At 40.1% G+C, this 19896-nt stretch overlaps 1 protein-coding gene across 1 annotated transcript in view; it reads right to left on the bottom strand.

The window, feature by feature from the left end:
- Positions 1-497: 497 nt before the first annotated feature.
- The window catches only part of KIAA1549 (KIAA1549 ortholog), a 105002-nt gene continuing 85603 nt past the window's right edge, over positions 498-19896 (bottom strand). The window contains exons 17-20 of the mRNA XM_019749890.3: positions 16067-16113; positions 9837-9994; positions 6843-6988; positions 498-6286 (exon numbers count right to left, since the gene is read on the bottom strand). Coding sequence (XP_019605449.3) covers positions 6032-6286; positions 6843-6988; positions 9837-9994; positions 16067-16113 — 606 coding nt within the window. The 3' untranslated portion in view covers positions 498-6031. The remainder of the gene's footprint in view (positions 6287-6842; positions 6989-9836; positions 9995-16066; positions 16114-19896) is intronic.

Raw genomic sequence — 19896 nt, 5'->3', positions numbered from 1 at the left:
TTTCCCACCTTGTTTGTAGTTCCAGGATCCCACCCAGGTTTTCACATTTCATTCTGTTACGGTCCACTGCGTTTCAGTTCCTTTTCAAGGGGTTCTTATTTTCTTAGGTTTCGTAAACAACTCCAGGTTTACCCTATTACCTTTCCAGAGTGTATCAGACTTTGATCTTCTCATTTATCTTTCGAGACTGCAGAGTCCTAATCTTTTAATTCCAAAATGAATCTGCTCTTAGTGGAAGCATCAATTTGATTAGCAGGTAGCAGGACAGCAAAACAATGCATAGAAGGGAGTGGCACTAGCCAATGTGAGTGAAAACAATTCTGCAAATTCCGCCCAGTGAATAGACTACTTTCAACTTCATTCCTTGGAAAATCCAAGTACTGGGTTTTCTCACCAGGGACACAAACATTACACACCAAAAAAAAATCATCTCATTCAACTTTCACATTTTACAAGTGAGAAAATGCTCATGTTGCAAAGGAAATAAACAGAAAATATCACTTGACACCAATTCATAGCATTTATTGACATTTCCATTTAAAATGCTAGGAAAGCTGTATAAATTGTAAACATGGAAACCAAACACTTGCATAAATTATTTCAAAACCTCTACAGCACATTAGAAAACAGTGCAGCTAATTGAAGGGTAGAAACATAACCGCCAAATAGAAGGGAGGATTCGATTACTAAATCATACACCCATACCGAAATTTAAGTGCCCGTTTGAGACCAGCAAATTCTGATTGTCAAGTTCAAGTTGCAGTACTAAAGCCACGAGTGGCCTCAATTTACTCTGCGCATTTTCATACATTAACACTCATAATCTAGGAATGAGAGTGCAGGAAGAGTAAGAAGAACATGGACCTTGACAAAGTAGGAGGTGACAAGGAAGCATCCAGAGTGGCTCTGCTAAGCAACCTTTCCTGTAAGGGTAAGGCTGGCTCACTCTCCATGCTCCCTAGCAGGGGCCCTGGAAGAAAGCAAAGCTGAGTTCTACTCCCCTCTTCTGAAATAGGCTCTCTGGTGCTTACAGCAACTGAGTTACTTGGTGGAGCTCCCTTTTCCTCTAGTGCCTCCTTCTTTCCCCATATCTGCAGGAGGAACGTACAGGGTGTCTGGCTTGCACTTGGCCCTGTACTATTCCTAACTTGCACAGTTAAGGGAGTCAAGTTATGAAGGCATGAAGTCTGGTGGGCATGAGAAGAGACTCCAAGTTGTCCAGAATGATTCCGTGGAATCAGGAACCACAAGACCCGAATCCCTTACATTTTTATCTCGGTCCCGCCTACCAATTCATACTTCCTTTAAATGTGAAGTGGCCCCAGAACAGAAAAACCTGGAGGAAGAAGGAAAAGCAAGACATCTGCATACTTATCTACCCTGTGGGAAACTAATTTGGACTCAGATGAAGACATTCGTTCCTTCTCCACTTGCTTGCTGGTTCCTCACTTTGTTTCATGTTTCCAAAGGCATTTAAATATTCCTTCCCTAAATTTCAATGCTGCTGCGTGTTCTCAAGATAAATTCTCAAGTGTACCATTACACACACAAGCATGGAAGTTAGGATCGTAAGGTGAAGGTTCGGTTTTCAAGTCTTTTTAATACTAGAGAAAGGAGTCCTAGTTTTAACACTGAAAATCACTTCCAAACATATCAAAAGAAACCTGAAATGTACATACACACTCCTTGTTCACTAAGTAATAAGTGTAAGCCTATTACATTTTATGAGTACTTTACAGCAGTTCCTCACAGAAGCCCCTCTCACCTTACAAGAATATCTGTTAATGTGTTGCATTAAATGTAAAAACGAAGTTCAAGTTACCATCCCATACAAATGTGTTTTGTAGTCAATGGTCTGTTTGCAGGTATAGAAGTGGACTTCCTCGCGCTCCTGTCTGGGACAAATGTGGGTCCTGGAGGCTGGCTTTGGAGACTTGTTCTGGAGGTAGAAATGAAATGGCTAAAACTCAACTAGAGCTGTAGTGTGGGAGGTAAGACTGGAGCCCCCTTCGCCCCTACACCCCCACCCGGCACCTTAACCAGCTTTCCTTCCAACCAACAAATTCATTCATGTCTAAGAATCTAGCATGAAGGGGACAGAGAAGTTCAGGTAATGATTAACACGTGAATTATGGCAAATGCAAATCAGTGCCCGCGTGATTAGCTTGGTCACCGGAGCACTAAGAAGCTGTGCAAATGCCGTAAACACCCACCCTGGACACAGTTAAACAGGAGGCTCAGAAAGCACAGGATCACTTGTTTTGACCCAAAGCCTTCAAGAGAACCTTCTTCAACCGGGCTTTTGCATCACCGGCCTGGGGCCCTGAAAAGTCTGGTTGGCAAAAACCCACTACTTAATCTGCTGCTCAAATGTGCCACCCAGATCAAAACATACTCTGAAACAAAATAAAATTTGAAGGACAACTTGTAGGTAGCTGTAAAGAAGTCAAATATTTGTATTTATAACCCACAATGCTCCGCTAAGGATGCAATGGCTGACCACTGAGATCGGCTCTAAGCAGGGGTGCAAATGGTGAAATTCTTACCACTGTTTTCATACTTTACATTTGGTCCTTTGGCAGTTCTTGCTACTCTCCCCTTCCCTCCAGAATGGAGCTCTTCCTCCGTAGACCTCCTGCACAGGCCTGGTCACTTTCTCGCTGTATTACTGCAAACATATACTCAGAGCACCACTGCCTCCTCTTATAAAACTCCCTAAACCGTGTGGTTAGGAATTTTGTTCCCTTATAGCAGATCAGGAGCAAGTTCCTTTCCAATGACAGCTTCACCCACTTTCTGCCTCCGCCCCAGGCCCACCCTTCCCACGCTGTGTCACCATTTGCTCGGTCAGTTCCTCTGCCTTCATTAGTGGCTCCTGGTTGACTTCTCCCCAAGATTCTGCTTCCCAATGTGCAACTTTCACTTCTTCTCCCGGGTACCTAATGCACTTGTGTACTTTCAACACATCCTATTGGGGTTTAAACCAAGTTATTTACGTGTATCTATCCGAGATGGGTATTTATGCCCGTCTGCGCTACCTGACTTAGAGTCTAAGATCTTAGAAGGCAGCATTCACGTTTGAGATCTTTGAGGCCAGAAACAGCAGAAAATCAGGAGCAGAAAAGATTTTTGGTGAAATGCCATTTGAAAGTTAATGGAGAAGGAAGCGAATGTAAAGCAAAACAGGAGCGAGGAAGAAGAGTCACACCTCCGTGTGAATTCATTCACGAAAAGATCACAGCATATCAGATCGTCCATCCAGCATCATCAGACAGATAACGTTTTACATTTTCACAGTGCTTTGGGGACGTGTGCACACATGATCACATCTGATTCTCACAACGAGAAATCCTGGGAGGTGGGGTGGGCAAGGGGGCTCTGTTCTTGCTCGGCTGCTGGGGAGAATGAGGCTCAGAGAAGGGACCTGCCATCGTGAGTTCATGACCAAGTCGACTCTGAAAATATCACTTCTCCCAACAATCTTCTCTACAATGCGGACTCAAATGTTTATCTCATGTTAGTACCACTAGAACTTTGAAAGTAGGAAAAAAGAAGAGACAATCAAATTTAACTTTTCACTTTAAGGGTGCTTCAAAGAAATGGAACTCCAAAGCACACATGACGGATACGAGGCCTTCCTTTCAAGTCGATCACATTAGCTGAGTGTCTGAAGATCCATTTGGTGTGGTGATTCCCATGACAGCTAGTCTGCCCTGAGTTTGGTGATTGGTGAAAGGGATGGGGCAGGGGGTTAGAGAAGACAAGGGCAAACTGAACGTGCATGGCGACCAACCCAAGAGTGCTGTGATGCTACGGAGCTGCTCACACCACACACCACTGGTTGTTTACTGTACGTTCTCTTTGGTCTTGACATCGGTTTACAAGTGTATCAAGTCTAAGAAGAAGAATACCGGTAGAATCCTTTTATGCTAGTTGGAAAGGCATCAAAATCACTATTGCAGCCCCCCTTTCACACAGAGGCCCATTTCTGCACTGTACAAAGGCGGTAACCATTTTCGGTACACTCTTAGTGCAAACACTTACCACACTGAGCAGAATGGGAGAAGAGGGGCCTGCATTTACTCCACTTGCTGTCACAGGACTCGAATTCACTGTAAGGTGTCCATAATACTGCTTGGATATCTGAAATTCTTAATAACATATTCAGGAAAACCGGTATCTTTTAGTGACATACAAAGAGAATCTTCCACTCTGGGTATTAAACCAAGATCGAGAGGTGTGAAATCAAGCCCAGAGGGGCTCTTCTCTCCCAGGCTCTTAGAGCCTGGGAGGACTGCCTGAAAAGGAGTTCCCTTTCCTTAATTTAATATCCTTGAGACTAATTCTCCCGCACCCCTCCCGCCTCTTTCAGGGGTGAACAGATGAAAAATGGCTGCATTTTAACTTCCTGGAACCAATTTTCCCTCTATTGTAAGGCTGTAGACAGGCTCAATGAAAGAAATGCTGCAATATGATTCTGGAGTGATAATTACACTTCAAAAACCTATTTTAGCTATTCTAAGGTTCTTCAAATATGACACAGATTTTGGTTAGTCAGAGCCCCAAATTCTGCCTGTACCTCTGTTGTTTAAAGTATTAGTTAATCTAATTTTAAAAACTCATAGTAGAAATGTTATCTAAGCCTGTTTTTCTTCTGAACGTCACTCAGGTACCAGAAAACAGAACAGCCCTTGGTATTATACCCCTCATTCTGATTTGGGAAGTGGGGCATTTGTTGACTTCGGGAGTAAACGGCAAGGGAGGTGATACCCGCTGTCAGGCCCAAAGCACATAGATGGTTTTAACAGTCACTCAGCAGAGTCAAGCACAATAAAATCAGAAATTAGGAGCGACCCTCTCCTTGCCCTTGTGTTCTCAAAGCTCTTCTTTACATTTCTTGATTGAACAGAAAGAGGCTGACGAGAACGCAGTTCCATTTCCAGGTCTGAACACAGACAATTTGATTACTATTCCCATATTCATGAATCACAATTTGGTGGTCCTGGGAATGTTTAAACAATTTTTTTTCATGTAAGATTTCTCATTCAAACCAACTTTGTGAACCACTCATCGGCAAAGTGCAAGGATTGGTTAAGACCTCCAAAAAGCCTCCTTCCATAAGACTGGCCTTAGTGACGACATGTGCTGAAATGGGATTCTCAATCAATAAACAGCAAATACAATTAAGAGAGTAAATCTAAACTTTGATATGTATTTTGAATAACCAAATAAATATTAAGCTTCCCACCACCTACCCACCCTCACTTGGGGAGTTGTGTTGTGTTTTTTTTCGTGTTTTTTTTTTTTCTTTCTAGAACAAAATGAAACTTTCAACATCTGCTTCCACCGAAAAAGCCAATATTGCATTTCACAGACATAAAAGATGAAGGGCCCTTGGAGCTGTAGCACCAGAAGTAGAAGAAAAAATGCAGATGATGGCTTTGTTTGGAATCATCAGGTTCTACAATCTATCATTTGGTTTCTTACTAGTAGCTTTTTAAATTCCCGAACAGTCTTAGTATCCTTGTTGTTAATATTACTATTAAAATAAGTTCCTATGGAGAAAAAGGACATACACTGTTAATAAAATGTCTTCAAACGTCTTTTCTCAGAAAAAGCAGCAGGTTCATCGTACAAACCAGCCTGAATCCCATCTTCCCGTGGAAAGGCTGGACTCCAGTTATCCCTGTACCATCTCTACATTTTCATCTTTCGCCTTGAAAAAGGAGACTCATTTAGGAATTTTGTCAGCTTAAGTTTGTGGTTTGCTTTTCGTGAAATGCTGCTGGCTTTTGGCCAAAAGTATATACATTGCGCCTGGACCCAAGTGGTCACAAAATTGCCAACGTATTAAAAGCGTCATGAGCTGTCACGTGACTTATGGCATCTTCTAAAATTGCACCTCGCTCCCTTCCATGGGCACCCAGCCCAGGAGACGCGCGTCCTCTTACAAACACCCACTCCGTTGACTTCCTTTTAGTCTTGCTTCCACAGGAAGCGGACACTTGGCAAATGTGCAAGGGGAGGCCGATCAGCTGTGGAAGTTCTGCACGGCGGTCTGTTTCTGGGAGAGACGGAGGAGCTCCTCGCGAATTGCTTTGATGAGCGAAGCTGAGGAGTGGCCGGGCTGGAGGTCTTCCGTGGAGCTGGTGGTGTAAGCCAGGCCGGTGCCCTGCAGCCCCCGGTGTGGGAGGTTCCCGGGAGGAGCCGAGGGCTCCCTGCCTGAAGTCCTTGGCACCTGGAACAGCGGTGAAGAAGAATACTCTTGATGTCCGAGCACGTGCGTCTGAAAAACATGGCAGATGTTGCTGTACTTTCCATGTAAGAACAGGAGGGGAAAATCAAACTCAAACTGGCAGCGAGCATGCTCCCAGGATTTCCCCCACCCATCTCCCACCCAACAACTCAGCCCTCCATGAGGAACCCCTAGGACCAGAACAGAGAGTAGGAACTGTGGTGAAATTGTTCAAGGGAGAGCTGTCCAATAAAGAAATCCTCGAGCTTAATAGGTGCCTAATAAATACTGGCTTAAAGACAGACAGAAAGAATGATCCAATCGGCCAAGTCGCTGTGTGGCCCGCTGGGATAAGGGGGAGGGACCAGGAGAGCTGTCTAGATTTTCTGTAATGAATATTGCTTTTATGATTTTTTAAAAGTTTTTTTTTTTTTAAATCATGACTTCAAGTCTGAAATGTGCCTCAAGAAAAATTATATCCTTTCCAAAAGTTCAATGCCAATACTCTCCCATTCTGGGTTTTTTAAAGGGATCCCCAAAGCAGAAGCAGCTGAATTAAGTGATTACATCTAAATTCTCCATCGTGACCCAAACACAAGATACTCACGGCCTCTCTTCGGCCCGCTTCCTCCTCCCCGTACGAAGGCCAGCCTGGTCCCCCATACTGGCCGCCTCTGCTTGGTGCAATTTCCACTGGCTGAGCCCCGATTCTGCTCACAATGCCCACCTGAGTCAGGTGCTGGATCTGGGAGCCTGAAAGAACACAATGGAGTGGCCTGGTCAGCAACACTGGCAGGAGAGCGAGGCTGCCCAGTAAGGAAGGCCCTTTGGTTCTGACCCCCGCAGTCCCGTACGGACGGGGGTAAGAGTATTGTTCAAACACGGCACCGATTCTACCTCCAGAGAATGACATTTCCTGAGAAAAACAGACTGTGAGCTTCGTGGTTCAGGGGCTCTGACTTCCTTTAAATACACTGATGTGATATTATGTTCCTGGCTAGACATCAAAGGACTGGGAACAAAAGGTATAACAAAGGCCCTCCATTCATTTCTGTAGCGGTTACAAATAAGAAGATCTTATTTATTCAACAGAAAAGAGTGAAAGGTCCTGGAGCCATAAAGAAGCTGAAACCTGGCTGCTCACTGCTCGTAGCTTTCGGAATCTCAGGAGCTGAAAATACAATGTGCTTTCTTTTTTTGTGTCTTAAAAAGCAGGGTGCACATTTATCTGAATTCAGAATGCTGAGGTATATGTTCATTATACGCCCACTGTTTCCGTAACTTAGCTATATCACATTAAAAGTGTAAAGCCACCCAGCCAACCTCATCAGTGAGGCACACTGATGGCAAAGCCAGAACGTATCTCAGCTTATTATCCTACATGTACACATGCTGCAGCCCTCCCTGTGGGGCTAGGAAAAGCCAAGCTTTAACCAACATATTTTTCTCCATCAACTTTTGCATATGGAAATATCCCAACGCTGCAGAGTAAGGGAGAAAGAGAGCGATCTTTAAGCACCGTGAAACAAAAGCACTTATTTCCGAAGGCTCCTGGATCATTAAATATAACTGTGATGCTCAGACTGATCCCATCAAGGTTCAGAGACTTCACAGAGGTAAGGGAGGCGGTCCTCTCCATCTTCTTCTCCTCCTCCAGTTGTCTAATTAATAGCCTCCCTTAATTGAATACGTTAAAAAAACAAACAAACAAACAAAAAACCTCCTGCACAGTTTTATTTGAATATATAATGTTAACTAAAAACAAAAGGTCAGAAAAAAACCTTCCACGCTCCTCTCAGAGTCACATTCTCTGCAGGTGCACTTGACAGTTACTAAAGATTCCAAACAGTTATTAAAATTATTAGGACTGTTAGTACTATATGCTCAACAGTGTTTGAGCGAATCTCGCAAAGAACACAAATGCAGCACGGGGTTCTCTGTCATTTACAAAGATTCAGACAACTGCATAGGGACAAAAGATGATCTTTGCATTAAAATCCCAACGGTAGTTGAAATCATAATTCAGACGTGATTTTGCATCTCGTTTTAGTTACTTAATGATACAACGCAAGCTTCCCCCATGATTCAACATCAGGCCCAACAAGCCTGGGTTTGCATTCCAGCCCAGCTACAGACAAACCCCACTACCTTGGGCACCCGGCTACCACGCCTGCTGAGCCCCAATGCCTCACTTCGCAAATGGGATTTTTAAAAAAAGACCTCATGATGTTATTTCAAGGATTAAAGGAAATAAAATAGGTCAAGTACTGAAAGCATAAGAGGCAACACAGAAATCTTAAATTCCCTTTTTCTGGCTCTGAGTGCTTCATATTAAATAGCTGCACAAGTTACTCACTGATGCCTTTTTTACTGTATTCAGGGAGCTTACACTTAATTTGCTATTAGAAATAATGCTGATAAACATCTCTGCACATGCAGTTTTTCTCCACTATTTGGGATTTCCTTTGGGAAGGAGAGCCTAGATTTCCAGAGGTGGAATTACCAAATCAAAAGCTCACTAAGGTCATTGCCAAGATGCTTTCCCTAAGTTTAATGATTTATACCAACACCAGAAATAATATAATGGGAATAATAATAATGATAACTATATTTTTAAATACTTTTTGATGTGCCAGGCACTATTTTAAAGCACTTTACATGTTATCTTCTTTAATCCTCAGAACCACCATAGGAGGTAAGTACTGATATAATCCCCACTGTACAGATGAAACTGGATACTTATTTCACCATACCACATTATCATGAAATCAGTCAGTATCTCGAAAACTAAGCATGTAAGACTGTTATAAAATACATGTATTTATAGCTCTTTTTCTAAAAAAAGAAAAGTGAATACATGAAAAAGGATTTGTGAACACACAATGGGATTTATAGATGATGTAACACAGAATTGTACACCTGAAATCTATGTAACTTTACTAACAATTGTCACCCCAATAAACTTTAATTTAAAAAAGAAAAGAAACGATTTAATCCCTAAATTTTAATTGTGGTCTAAGAAAAACACCATGTTATCTTTATACTTTAAGTAAACCAAATTATGCATAATGTTTCTCAAATCAACTAATTATAATTTTTAGAATTATTTTAACAAAAAAATTAGCAAAATTAATTTTCTCTCTGGCTTCAAAATTTCCAGAAATTGAACTACGGTTTAAAGTTTCAACAACTTTTACAGCTGCTTCTTAAAAGCTGGAAAACTGCCCACTTTAAAACAAATAAGTGTTTTTGTGCCATAACAAGGGCTCACAAATAGGTATTTCAGTTTAACCGTGAGAACTGAAAACCATTTTGCCTAAAAGAGGTGTGCTGCGAATTCCACGTGAAGGGACTGCTTCTGAGACGCTGATTCAGGAATGAATCAGTGGACGTGAGTCTCCAGATCTTAGACACTCTGTCCCGTCCCACTTGCCCTGCATCTCACCAGGATCAGAGGGAAAGCAGCTCTTACAAGTGGAAGAGGTTGCTGTAAACACTGGGATGCTGATACACCGAAAAGTCTAGAATGTACTCTGTCAGAATGTAGCCAAAAAGCAGGCGTCCTCTAGTTCAGAAATGCAAGCTAAATAGTCACGTGTACCTGTGGTGCCCCCGACAGGCCGAGGCCGGGCCACCGATGGCATGTCCTCAGAGTAGATCCCTCGGGCAGCATACGGGGCTTCAGTGGATGCCTGGGGCTGCTGGGGCTCAGAAGGCACCAGCTCTGAAGACTGCAGCACACCAGGGACAAAACCGGGTCTGAAGGCAAAGCACAAGAAGCATACAGAACCACACTGTATCCCTTCTCTGGCATCTGACTAGGCCTATGGAAAAAAATAAGACCTATTTGTCTGCTGGCTTAGTATCTGTCTCCTCTCCCGGAACACGAGCTCCCTGAAGACAGGGACGTTTCCTGTTTGCTCACTGCTGCCTGGAAAACAGCGGATGCTTGAACAATCTCTGTCGGAGATCGAAGGAGAAGAAACCCTTTAGTTTACAGCTCAAAAGAAGATGCAGTCAAGTTCTAGGGCCTGTTCGTCTCCAGCATCTGACTACAGTGGTGATTTGCAACTGTGGCTCCACACGAGGGTCACCTGGGGAGCTTTTAAAGCCCCGATGCCCACGCTGCACCCCAGAGCAATTAAAACAGAGTCTTTAGGGGTGGGGCCCAGACATTCATAGTTTTTAAAGCTCCACTGATAGTCCCGAGGTTCATCCAAGCTGAAAACCAGTGCTCTAAATCAGTGTTTCTCCAACTTTTTGGTCTCAGGATTCCCATATACACATAATAAAAATTATTGGTGATTCCCAAGAGCTTTTATTTTTGTGTATCATATCTACACATATGTATTATATTTGAAATTAAAACTGAGAAATTTAAAAAACACTTGTTTTTAAAATTCATTTAAAATAACAATAGTAAACATATTACATGTAAATATCTTCATTAAATTCACTATATTTCAAAAAAAATAGTGAGTTTTACATCTTTTTCAAATTTCCTTGATAGACGATATCTGGATTCTCATATAGTTAGTATTCAATCAGTTGCCATAAATATATAGTTGGAAAAGGAAGGAATATTGTAATAGCCTTTTCAGATAATATTCAAATAGTTCCGATATTCTTCTTCCATACCACACCAAAACTCAACAAGGTTTCCTTACGGGTTAGTGGCATGATATCAATGAACTTTTCATACTTTGTTACATTAAGGCCCACTGGTGTATCTTGCACTTTGAATGGACCCACCTATGATTTTATGACATTGGTCATTTGGAAAATATTAGTTCACTGTGTTCCGTAGATTTGCTAGATATTGATACACTTCATTTTACAGTATTAAAAATATCACATTCATTAACATCACCATTGAGCTCATCAGAAAAGTCTTTAAGTACTCGGAAGCTGTCAAGTTCACGACAGCAGACGAAAGTTTCCAAAACTCTGATTTTCATTTGAAAGCTCAATTTTATTATTGGCATGATACTGTTACCGTAGCTGTGTTTCTTGAAGTGACAGGCCCACTTCGTTCATTTTCGAGACAGTATCTGGCAACCATCCAGGTCTGAATAATGATGTCTGCCAGTTGTTTGTTCAAGTGAAAACTATGGGAGCAGTTAGCTCAGGGCAGTTCTCAACTCAAACAACTGAACATGGGCTATTCCTCGAAAATTTCCATATTCAGCAAAGTGCTTGATATGTATTTCCTCTTTTGTCACACAGACTACTAAAGAATCGAGGGTTTAGGTTTAATAAATTTAATAATTTTTACTACGTCATCAAGGACATGCTAATATAAATCTGGCATCTTTTTTTAGAAACTGTGATGATGGTAAATATGATGGCAAGTCAAACAACCTGCTGCCACTGTTTTAATTCCTGCTAAGGCACCCGCAGTTTCAACTATCACTGCTTTTGCACCTCAGTACAAATGTCAACATGACAAAAAATGTCAAATAATGTCTTAAAATTGTTATGAAAATAATTTTGAGCTCACAGACCCCCTGAAAGGGTCTCAAAGATGCTCCAGGGGTCTTCAAATCCCACTTGAGAACCACTATTCTAAAGAAATTTAAAAATTAAAAAAGATGATAGTCTAATGATAGTTCTTTGCAAATGGCAGTCTCGACCAGTAATTAATAGATCAAACCAGTTTGGTGAGAATATAAACTGACTTGCCCTTAGTCTACAGTGTTATTTCTGGAGTATATCTCAGAAATTGAAGTTCAGGCTATCTATATTACTCTCTTGAAGTAATTGCTGCTGTTTCAGATTGACCTCAGAAAGAGATGTCTTGATATCTTTGACCTTACAGATCTAAGAGCTTAAATAAGGCAAGATCTGTATAATGGAGCTCACCTAACCTCATCGTAAGCGCTGCACTAACCACCCATTAACTAGCGCTTGCCATTTTCTTTTTTCTACTTTACCCAGTCAGTTAGCGCTCTACTGCCTATATTTACAGCCCTTTTATCCTAGGTTATGTGCTCAAGTAATTCAGTGTGCTCCAAATACTCCACAATCCTTTCACTCGGGTGACCAATTTACCATCCAAACTAGAGCACTTTTGAGAGCAGAAGTTACTGATAATTATGCTGGACAACAGGTATAAACCAGAGCAAAACTGGGCAAACCAGATCTAATGGTCCTCCTGTCATTAACTTCTTCCTGGGTCACCTGTGCTCCACCTGCTCCTTTTACCTTTGTTGCTTTGAGACCGCAATGCAGCGTCTGGGTGGGAGAGTAGAGTTGGGAAGAAATAAACAAACCCCTCTGAAAATGAAGGGGAACAAAGAAAAGTAATAGAAAAATCTAAGGAGGAAGCAGGTTACAGTCCTACTTCTGTGTGACTCTTAGTCATTGAAGGATAGTTGAGTATTGCTGAGATGAATTCTGTTTCTCAGCAATTTCTTCTTTGTAATCAAAATCAACTGTCCACTCATGTGTGGGTCTATTTATGGACTCCGTTCTGTCTCGTTGGCTTATTTGTCCAGCTATACAGCAATACCACACTGTCTTAATTATTTGACAGGAATTTATAACATTTAGAAGAGTCTTAACGCTTTATTCTTCTTTCTTAGTATGTCTTGGCTATTCCTGGTCCTTTGCATTTCCACACATACAGAGGGTGACAAAAAAGTGTATACAAGAACGGAAAAAACTATTAAACTTGTAATACTCAATCTATACCGATAACAAAAGATGAATACAACTCATGCTTGACTTCTGCAATTACAAGAGGTGCTCAAACTGGTTACCATCAGCGTCCAGATACTTCTGATTACTGCAAACTACTGCATGAGCAATGTTGACCAAAGTGTTCCTTTGCATACATTTTTTTGGCACCCCTGGTATTTTCAGATCAGCTTGTCCGTTTCCACATATTAAGAAAACCCAACAAACTACCGGTATTTTTAATGAGATTGCAATGAATCTGTTGATCACTTGGGGAATACTGACATATTAAAAATACTGAGCTGTCCAATCCATGAACAGCTTTCTTTAGAGGGCTTGAATATCTTTGGTTAGATTTATTCAGAGGTATTTTATATTTTTAATGCTTTTTTACATAGTATCTTTAAATTTTTTTATTTTCTGTCTGTTGCTCATAAACATAAAACAGATTTTTAAAAACTGATCTTGTATCTAGCTACCTGCTAATATGGCTATCTTGCTATTTAACCATCTTGCTAAATTCCTTGAATTCTAGCAATTTATGTGTTGACAGTTTGGGATTTTCTAATACAAAGTCATATCATCTGTGAATAATAACAGCATTATTTCTTTCTCTTAATTCCTTAATCTTTGTTTCTTTTATGTGCTTTATTACACTGGCTAGCATCCCCAGGACGCTGTTACTAGAAGTAATATAAGTAGGCATCTTTGTCTTGCTCCTGTTCTTAGAGGGAAAACTTTTAACATTTCACCTTAAAGTAATATTTGCTGAGATAACTTTTATCAGGTTAGAGAAGTCTGTGTCTATTCTTTGTTTGCCAAGATTTTTACCAAGAGCGGGTATTGAATAGTATCAAATGCTGCATCTATTGAAATGAAAAGATTTTCCACCTTTATTCTCCTCAAAGTAGTGAAATTACTTTGATTTTTCTTAAATACTAAATCACGCTGGCATTACTGGAATAAATCCAATTTGGTTGTGATGTGATATCCATTTGTATATATTGCTAGATATACCTGCTAATATTTACTTTCACATTTTTTTGCATCTATGTTTATGAGTGAAACTGAACCCTAACGTTTCCTTTCTTGAAATGTCCTTGTTCTTCTTGCCTTGTCCTTGGTATTAAGGTTACACTGGTTTCATAAAATGAGTTGGGAGTGTTCTCTCTTTTTCTGTTCTTTAGAAGAGTTCATATTACACTGGCATCTTTTCTTCCTTGAGTATTTGGTAGCACTCACTGTTGAAGCCACTTTGGCTTCGAGTTTTCTTTGTGGGAAGAATTTTAATTATGATTTCAATTTCTTTAATAGTTATAGAATTATTCAGGCTTTCTCTTTCTAGGAATTTTTCCATTTCAAATTCATTACCATAAATGTGTTCATAAAATCTTGTTAATGTCTGAAAATCTTTTTTAAATCTGTCTTTTAAAATCTTTTTGACTTCTGTAAGATCTAGATTAATATGTCCTCATATTGATAATGTTACAGATTATTTGATCAAGCTCTCCAAGTCTCCAGGGGTTTATCAATTTTATTAGCTTTTTCAAAGAACTTTGAGCTTCGTTGATCCTCTCTATTATGGTATTGATTTTCTATTTCATTAATTTCTATTCTTATTTTTATTATTTTCTTCCTTCGTTCCATTGCCTTTAGGATTAATTAGATCTTTTTTAACATCTTGAGATGGATACCTAGATCATTAATTTTCAGCCATTATTCTTTTCAAATACATGATTAATATGCAAACATATATGACTGGTCTAGTTGTTGATTTCTAACTTAATTTTACTATAATTGGCAAATATACTCTAAGCGATTTCAATTCTTTGAAATTTGTTAAATTTCTTATGACCCAGCATATGGTAACATTTTTTTAAATCTTGTATTTTAAAAGTATGCGTATTTTGTGGTAATCAAGTCCACTGTTCTAGATATGTCAAGTAGGTCAAGTTGATTAATCATATTGTTCAAATTTGCTATATCCTTTCTGTATCTACATATTTTTTTGTCTCTTGTAAGTCAAATGTAGTTTTTGAAATCCTATTTGACAACCCTTTGGTCTTTTAATTGGAATGTTTACCCATTTATATTTAATGTAATTATTCATATATATGAATTTAGATCTCGACATTCTTATATTTGCTTTCTATATGTCCTGCCAATTGTTATGTTCCTTTTTCTCCCATATTTCTTACCTTCTTTTGGATTGGTTTTAAATTATTTTATTTCTCCCCACTATCTTGATATTATTTTTTAGCATTCTTTAGGAACTTATCCTAAAAATTACACCAGACTTGTTGATTTATTACAATCTAACATAAATTAGTAGTTTTACATCTTCCTGTACAATGGATTTTAACTCCACATTAAGCACAATTATTTTAAAATCTCTGTTCAATAACTCTAATACCGGGATCTCTTCTAATTCCATTTCTATAGTGTTTTCATTTTTTTTAAGTCATATTTTCTTTTCTTTTCCTATGTCTGGTAGTGTGTGTCTGTTTCTGTGTTTGATGTGTACAAAAACCATAATGATACTGGCAGGCCCAGTGTAATATTATCTTCTTCTAAAGGAGAATTATATTTGTTTCTGCCAGGCAGCTGGAGAGACTAACAATGCCTGATCACTCAATCCAATCAGGAATTGAGATAATTCAAAGTTGAGTTTTAGTTCCTGTAGGGACCCACTTACTTATTCACCCTTACTCGTAGGATATAACTTAAAAATCTGAACCCAAAACCTTTGGGTGTATAAAAGGGCCTGTCATCCTTGTTCTCTAGCCCCAGAAGTGTGTCAAAAGTTTTGCTCAGTTTTTCAACTATCTCCTCTGAAATCAGGTGCCCCAGTGGCCCAAAGGCGGGGCTCACCTCTCCAGATTTTCTAGATCTTGGCCCCATACCACTTCATTTTTATTTTAAAATCTTGTCTAACTTTTCCAGTTGGCCTCAGCAAATTATCTAGTCTGTCATTACTGAAAGCAGAACTCAAATTTCAACTTTTTTTTCCTGCTTTTCTGGTTAGATCAAGGGAACACACAACTCAAGAGTTTTGCATCTGCTCATACCAGCTAAAGAAATAAGTTTACGAAATTCAAAAACAAAACAGCCTACGTCAGGAAGTTCTAATACATTTTCTCCTGAAAACTTTACCTTGGCAATGGGCCTGATGGGGGAGTCATTCCATAGTCTTCATATCTCTGAAAGAAATTCACAAGAAGATAAAGATTAATATTCAATACTTATTAGAAAGTGACAACAGCAAACTTGTAAATTTAGGTTTACGGGATCAACTTTCAAGAGAATTATTTTCTCATAAAATGTTAGCATGCTATTGGGGCATTCTGCCATCAAGTAATGCCAGAAGTTTCAGTTTGGGGAACTGGGTTACCAAACTTTAAAAAACACACAACTAATTTCTAGACCTCTCTTTCTTTTGTAAAAATACGAATAATCAGATTTCTGTGCCTGCTCTTCCCTACCGGCTTATTTGCTATAAACCTGTATCTTTTGCTAAAAAGACAGGCCAAAGTGGCCATGTTAATTACAAACGATTCTTTCGATACTGCCCAGTAGCTATTCAAATGGGTGCCCAGTAGCTATTCAAATACACTCAAGAAACTAAACAACACAAGTGCAGTACCATGTTGTAAAAAGAAAAAGATATAAAGAACCAGAAATTAGAGCGACTCCTGAAGATGAAGTAAGCACCTTCAGTTTCTGGCAGTTGTCTGGCTCCCAGGAGGCCCAGCCACACTCCCTGTCCTTAAGTACCATAGGTGTCCCCATATCCTTTAATCACCTCTTTTTTTAATTGAATTTTTTTATATTGAATTTACTGGGGTGACGGTGGTTAGTAAAATTACATACGTTTCAAGTGTACAATTCTATAATATGTGTACATCGTCTGTATATCACACTGTGTACTCACCACCCAGTTCAATCAGCTCTTTACTTGAGCTAATCTGAGCTAACCAAGTGCTCTTTGATTAAAACAATATGGCATCAGATTTAAAGAAACAGACCTATGCTGCATTCCTCATGAAATCAACATATCCTAACCCTAATGTACGTGGGACTCCTATTTCAATATTTCAACAACTATGAATCATTATTTTGGAATCAGCTATTTTAGCAGAACAGTAACTCTGGATAGAGTCCATCCAACTCCAGTTTGAACCAACTGGCTGTTCACAGGCAGAAGAAAAACACAACTCCAGGTTGTAAGTCAGCCTGGCTTCCGGATCTGCTCTAATGTTAGATCTTTATTTTTCTTTAACCTGTCAATTACTGAGTTAGTATTTTTGGTAAGCACTGTATAAACACTAACTCAGGCCCAAAGTAACACTAAAAAAAGTGCACACCACCTGTTTTGATTACTTAACTCATAAAGTTAAGTAACTGCCTCCTGATTTGTCTTTCTGACTCCAAAGACGATGCTTTTAACCCCTGTACGATGTTGCCCATGGTTCCCCAAAACAGATGATTCCACCCCCCACCCCCCATAATTTCATTTCTATTGTGTTGAAAACGTAGATGCTCTGGAGTCAGACAGACTGGCCAAGCCACTCCACTTCCCAGCGCCTATTTCCTTATACCACGAAGGGCAGAATGATCGCTACACCCCGTAGAGTTCTGAAGGGGTTATTAAATACGAAACTGCTCAAATTACTCCACCTTCTGACCTTCTCTGTTTCCATCCCCTTGGCAGAGTGAGAGAGTTCTCTGACGTTGTTGAGTTCCCCAACTGAGGTACAACAGGCCAGAGGGGAGGATGGAAGAAGGGAGGAATACAAGGAAAAAAAGCTTCGATTCTTTCTCCAAAGAATTACAGGGAAATGGAGACTTGGAAATTATTCACAGTGGCCTTTGTGCTCTCAGGACAGTTTGGATTTTTAAAACATATTCACATGTAAAATAAAACAGAAAAGATCAAGACTTAGGAGTTTACCTATCAGGACTTCAGGTCTAATAAAAGGTAAACTTAAAAAAAAAAATGTTGCGAACAGCTGTCCACGCTACCTGTTTTATTATTGCGCCAGGCATTTCTACTCAACTCTAATGTAGTCAGAAAAAGGATGTTATTTTTCTAGAGACGGCATGCCCCAATGAAATTTTTTTTTTTTTTTAAGTCACAGACGGGCGGCCAGTTAGCTCAGTTGGTTAGAACACGGTGCTCTTAACAACAAGGTTACCAGTTCGATCCCCACATGGGCCACTGTGAGCTGTGCCCTCCACAACTAGATTGAAACAACTATTTGACTTGGAGCTGATGGGTCCTGGAAAAACACACTTAAACAAAAGTTTTTTTAAAAAGTCACATACAGAATGGCAGGCATTTACTCTAAATGGGTCATATCTGTATAAAAGTTTGGGAGACAAAATAGAATTTCACGGTTTCGATCAACTATGCCAATAAAAATCCCATTTTAATGCATCCCTTCATTCTATTCAGTATAAAACAGGGGACCAGCACAGGAAAGGTAGTCGGTGGGTGGAGTCTGCGATGGGCCTGCTTGTAAATGTCTTCCCAGCTCAGGTATCCATACCTGCTACTCGGAGGGCTAGTCCAGGGTGGTTAACTTAGCTCGGGAAAGAAAATGTGACCTATCGAGTGGTCTGACTCATCAATGCATAACTAACACCCTTATGCAGAAAGGAGAAATGTCATCAGATGGTAAATAAAGGTTTATGGGGTAACTGAAGAAACCCTGAAACCCACATTCCTGTGGTTTTCAGTGTAGTCAGAAGAAGCAAATAAAGAGTGATCAGGTTCCTCCTGGCAGCAAACAGAATCTTTATGACCAGTTTATAAACACGTTGAAATTATACTAGGTATTCACAGATACAACCAATGAGTCTCATTTTCCACCAGATTAAGTTGCTGTCATTCTCACTGAAATACATAAGGGTAATGTCAAAAGTCCACAATGAGAAATCCACTGAATAACAGCATTTATAAAAATCTTACTGCGTATTTGAATTCTTAGTTGAGATGGTAGATTAAGGCATTATCGCAGACTCATTCATCTCTAACACCTTTGAACAACGAGCAAATAACACAGATCTGTCAAAAATTCCTGCTAAAATTCATCAGCAGAAACCAAACCAGTCAAGAAAGGAGCAGAATCATGCTATGAACTGAGAAAAGTGGTCACCAAGGGAAAAAGCAAACGATTCTGGCAACAAGATGTAGCTCCAAACCCCACATCCAGAATGTGCAGAATTACCTTCCTAGTGAGAGAGATGTTGAGTAACTAGGCAGTACTGGAAAGGAAGGAGGGGAGGAAGTAAGGAAAAACAAGGATAGAAGGAGCCCCTAAACAGTACAATAGGATGTCAGGAAGAGCAGGAAGGACCACCCACTCCTGCCCCACCCAAGTCTGGGTGTGAAAGAATACAAGCTCGCAGGAATGCGGTTACTCCAGCAGGGTGGGTGGGTGGGTGCTGGGTAGGGGCACGGAAGACAACAAGGCCACTAAAGAGACAGCAGAGTGGAAGTTCCAAGGACGACTGGACCTGCCCCACGGGGCCCTGCCCCACAGGGCCCTGCCCTTCCCCTTCTGCCATGACGTCAGGCTACAGAAACATGGACTGGAAGCCATCCTCAAGAGTGAAACAGGTCCCAAATAAGGTAACAAGAATACTAAGGTGAATTTACCCCTATTCTAGCAAACCAAAGTGAAGGTAGGAGAGACCTGGAACGAGACAAAAAGAAATCAGCATGGCAACTCGGCAAACATACTACAGCAATAAACAAGCAAACAAACAAATACACATTTCAAAAAAAAGGAACATATGTAAAAGACAAAGAACCCGGTCTGGAAGAAAATAAAAGTACCAATCAGATTCTTGACAAGTATTTTGAACTATAAAAGAACTTACAAATGGCAATTCTTTGTTTTTTTTAAGTTAGCGATGAGATGATGCGACAGCAGAATGAACTGAAATGGGAGACCACAGACTGTGGAAATAATTTGAGG

The sequence above is a fragment of the Rhinolophus sinicus genome, chromosome 8 (assembly GCF_057876585.1).
Source record: "Rhinolophus sinicus isolate RSI-liver-muscle chromosome 8, RSI-T2T, whole genome shotgun sequence".
NCBI classification, from domain to species: domain Eukaryota; kingdom Metazoa; phylum Chordata; class Mammalia; order Chiroptera; family Rhinolophidae; genus Rhinolophus; species Rhinolophus sinicus.
The sequence above is the reverse complement of the archived record's forward strand: the minus strand, read 5'-3'. Positions and strand labels throughout refer to the sequence as shown.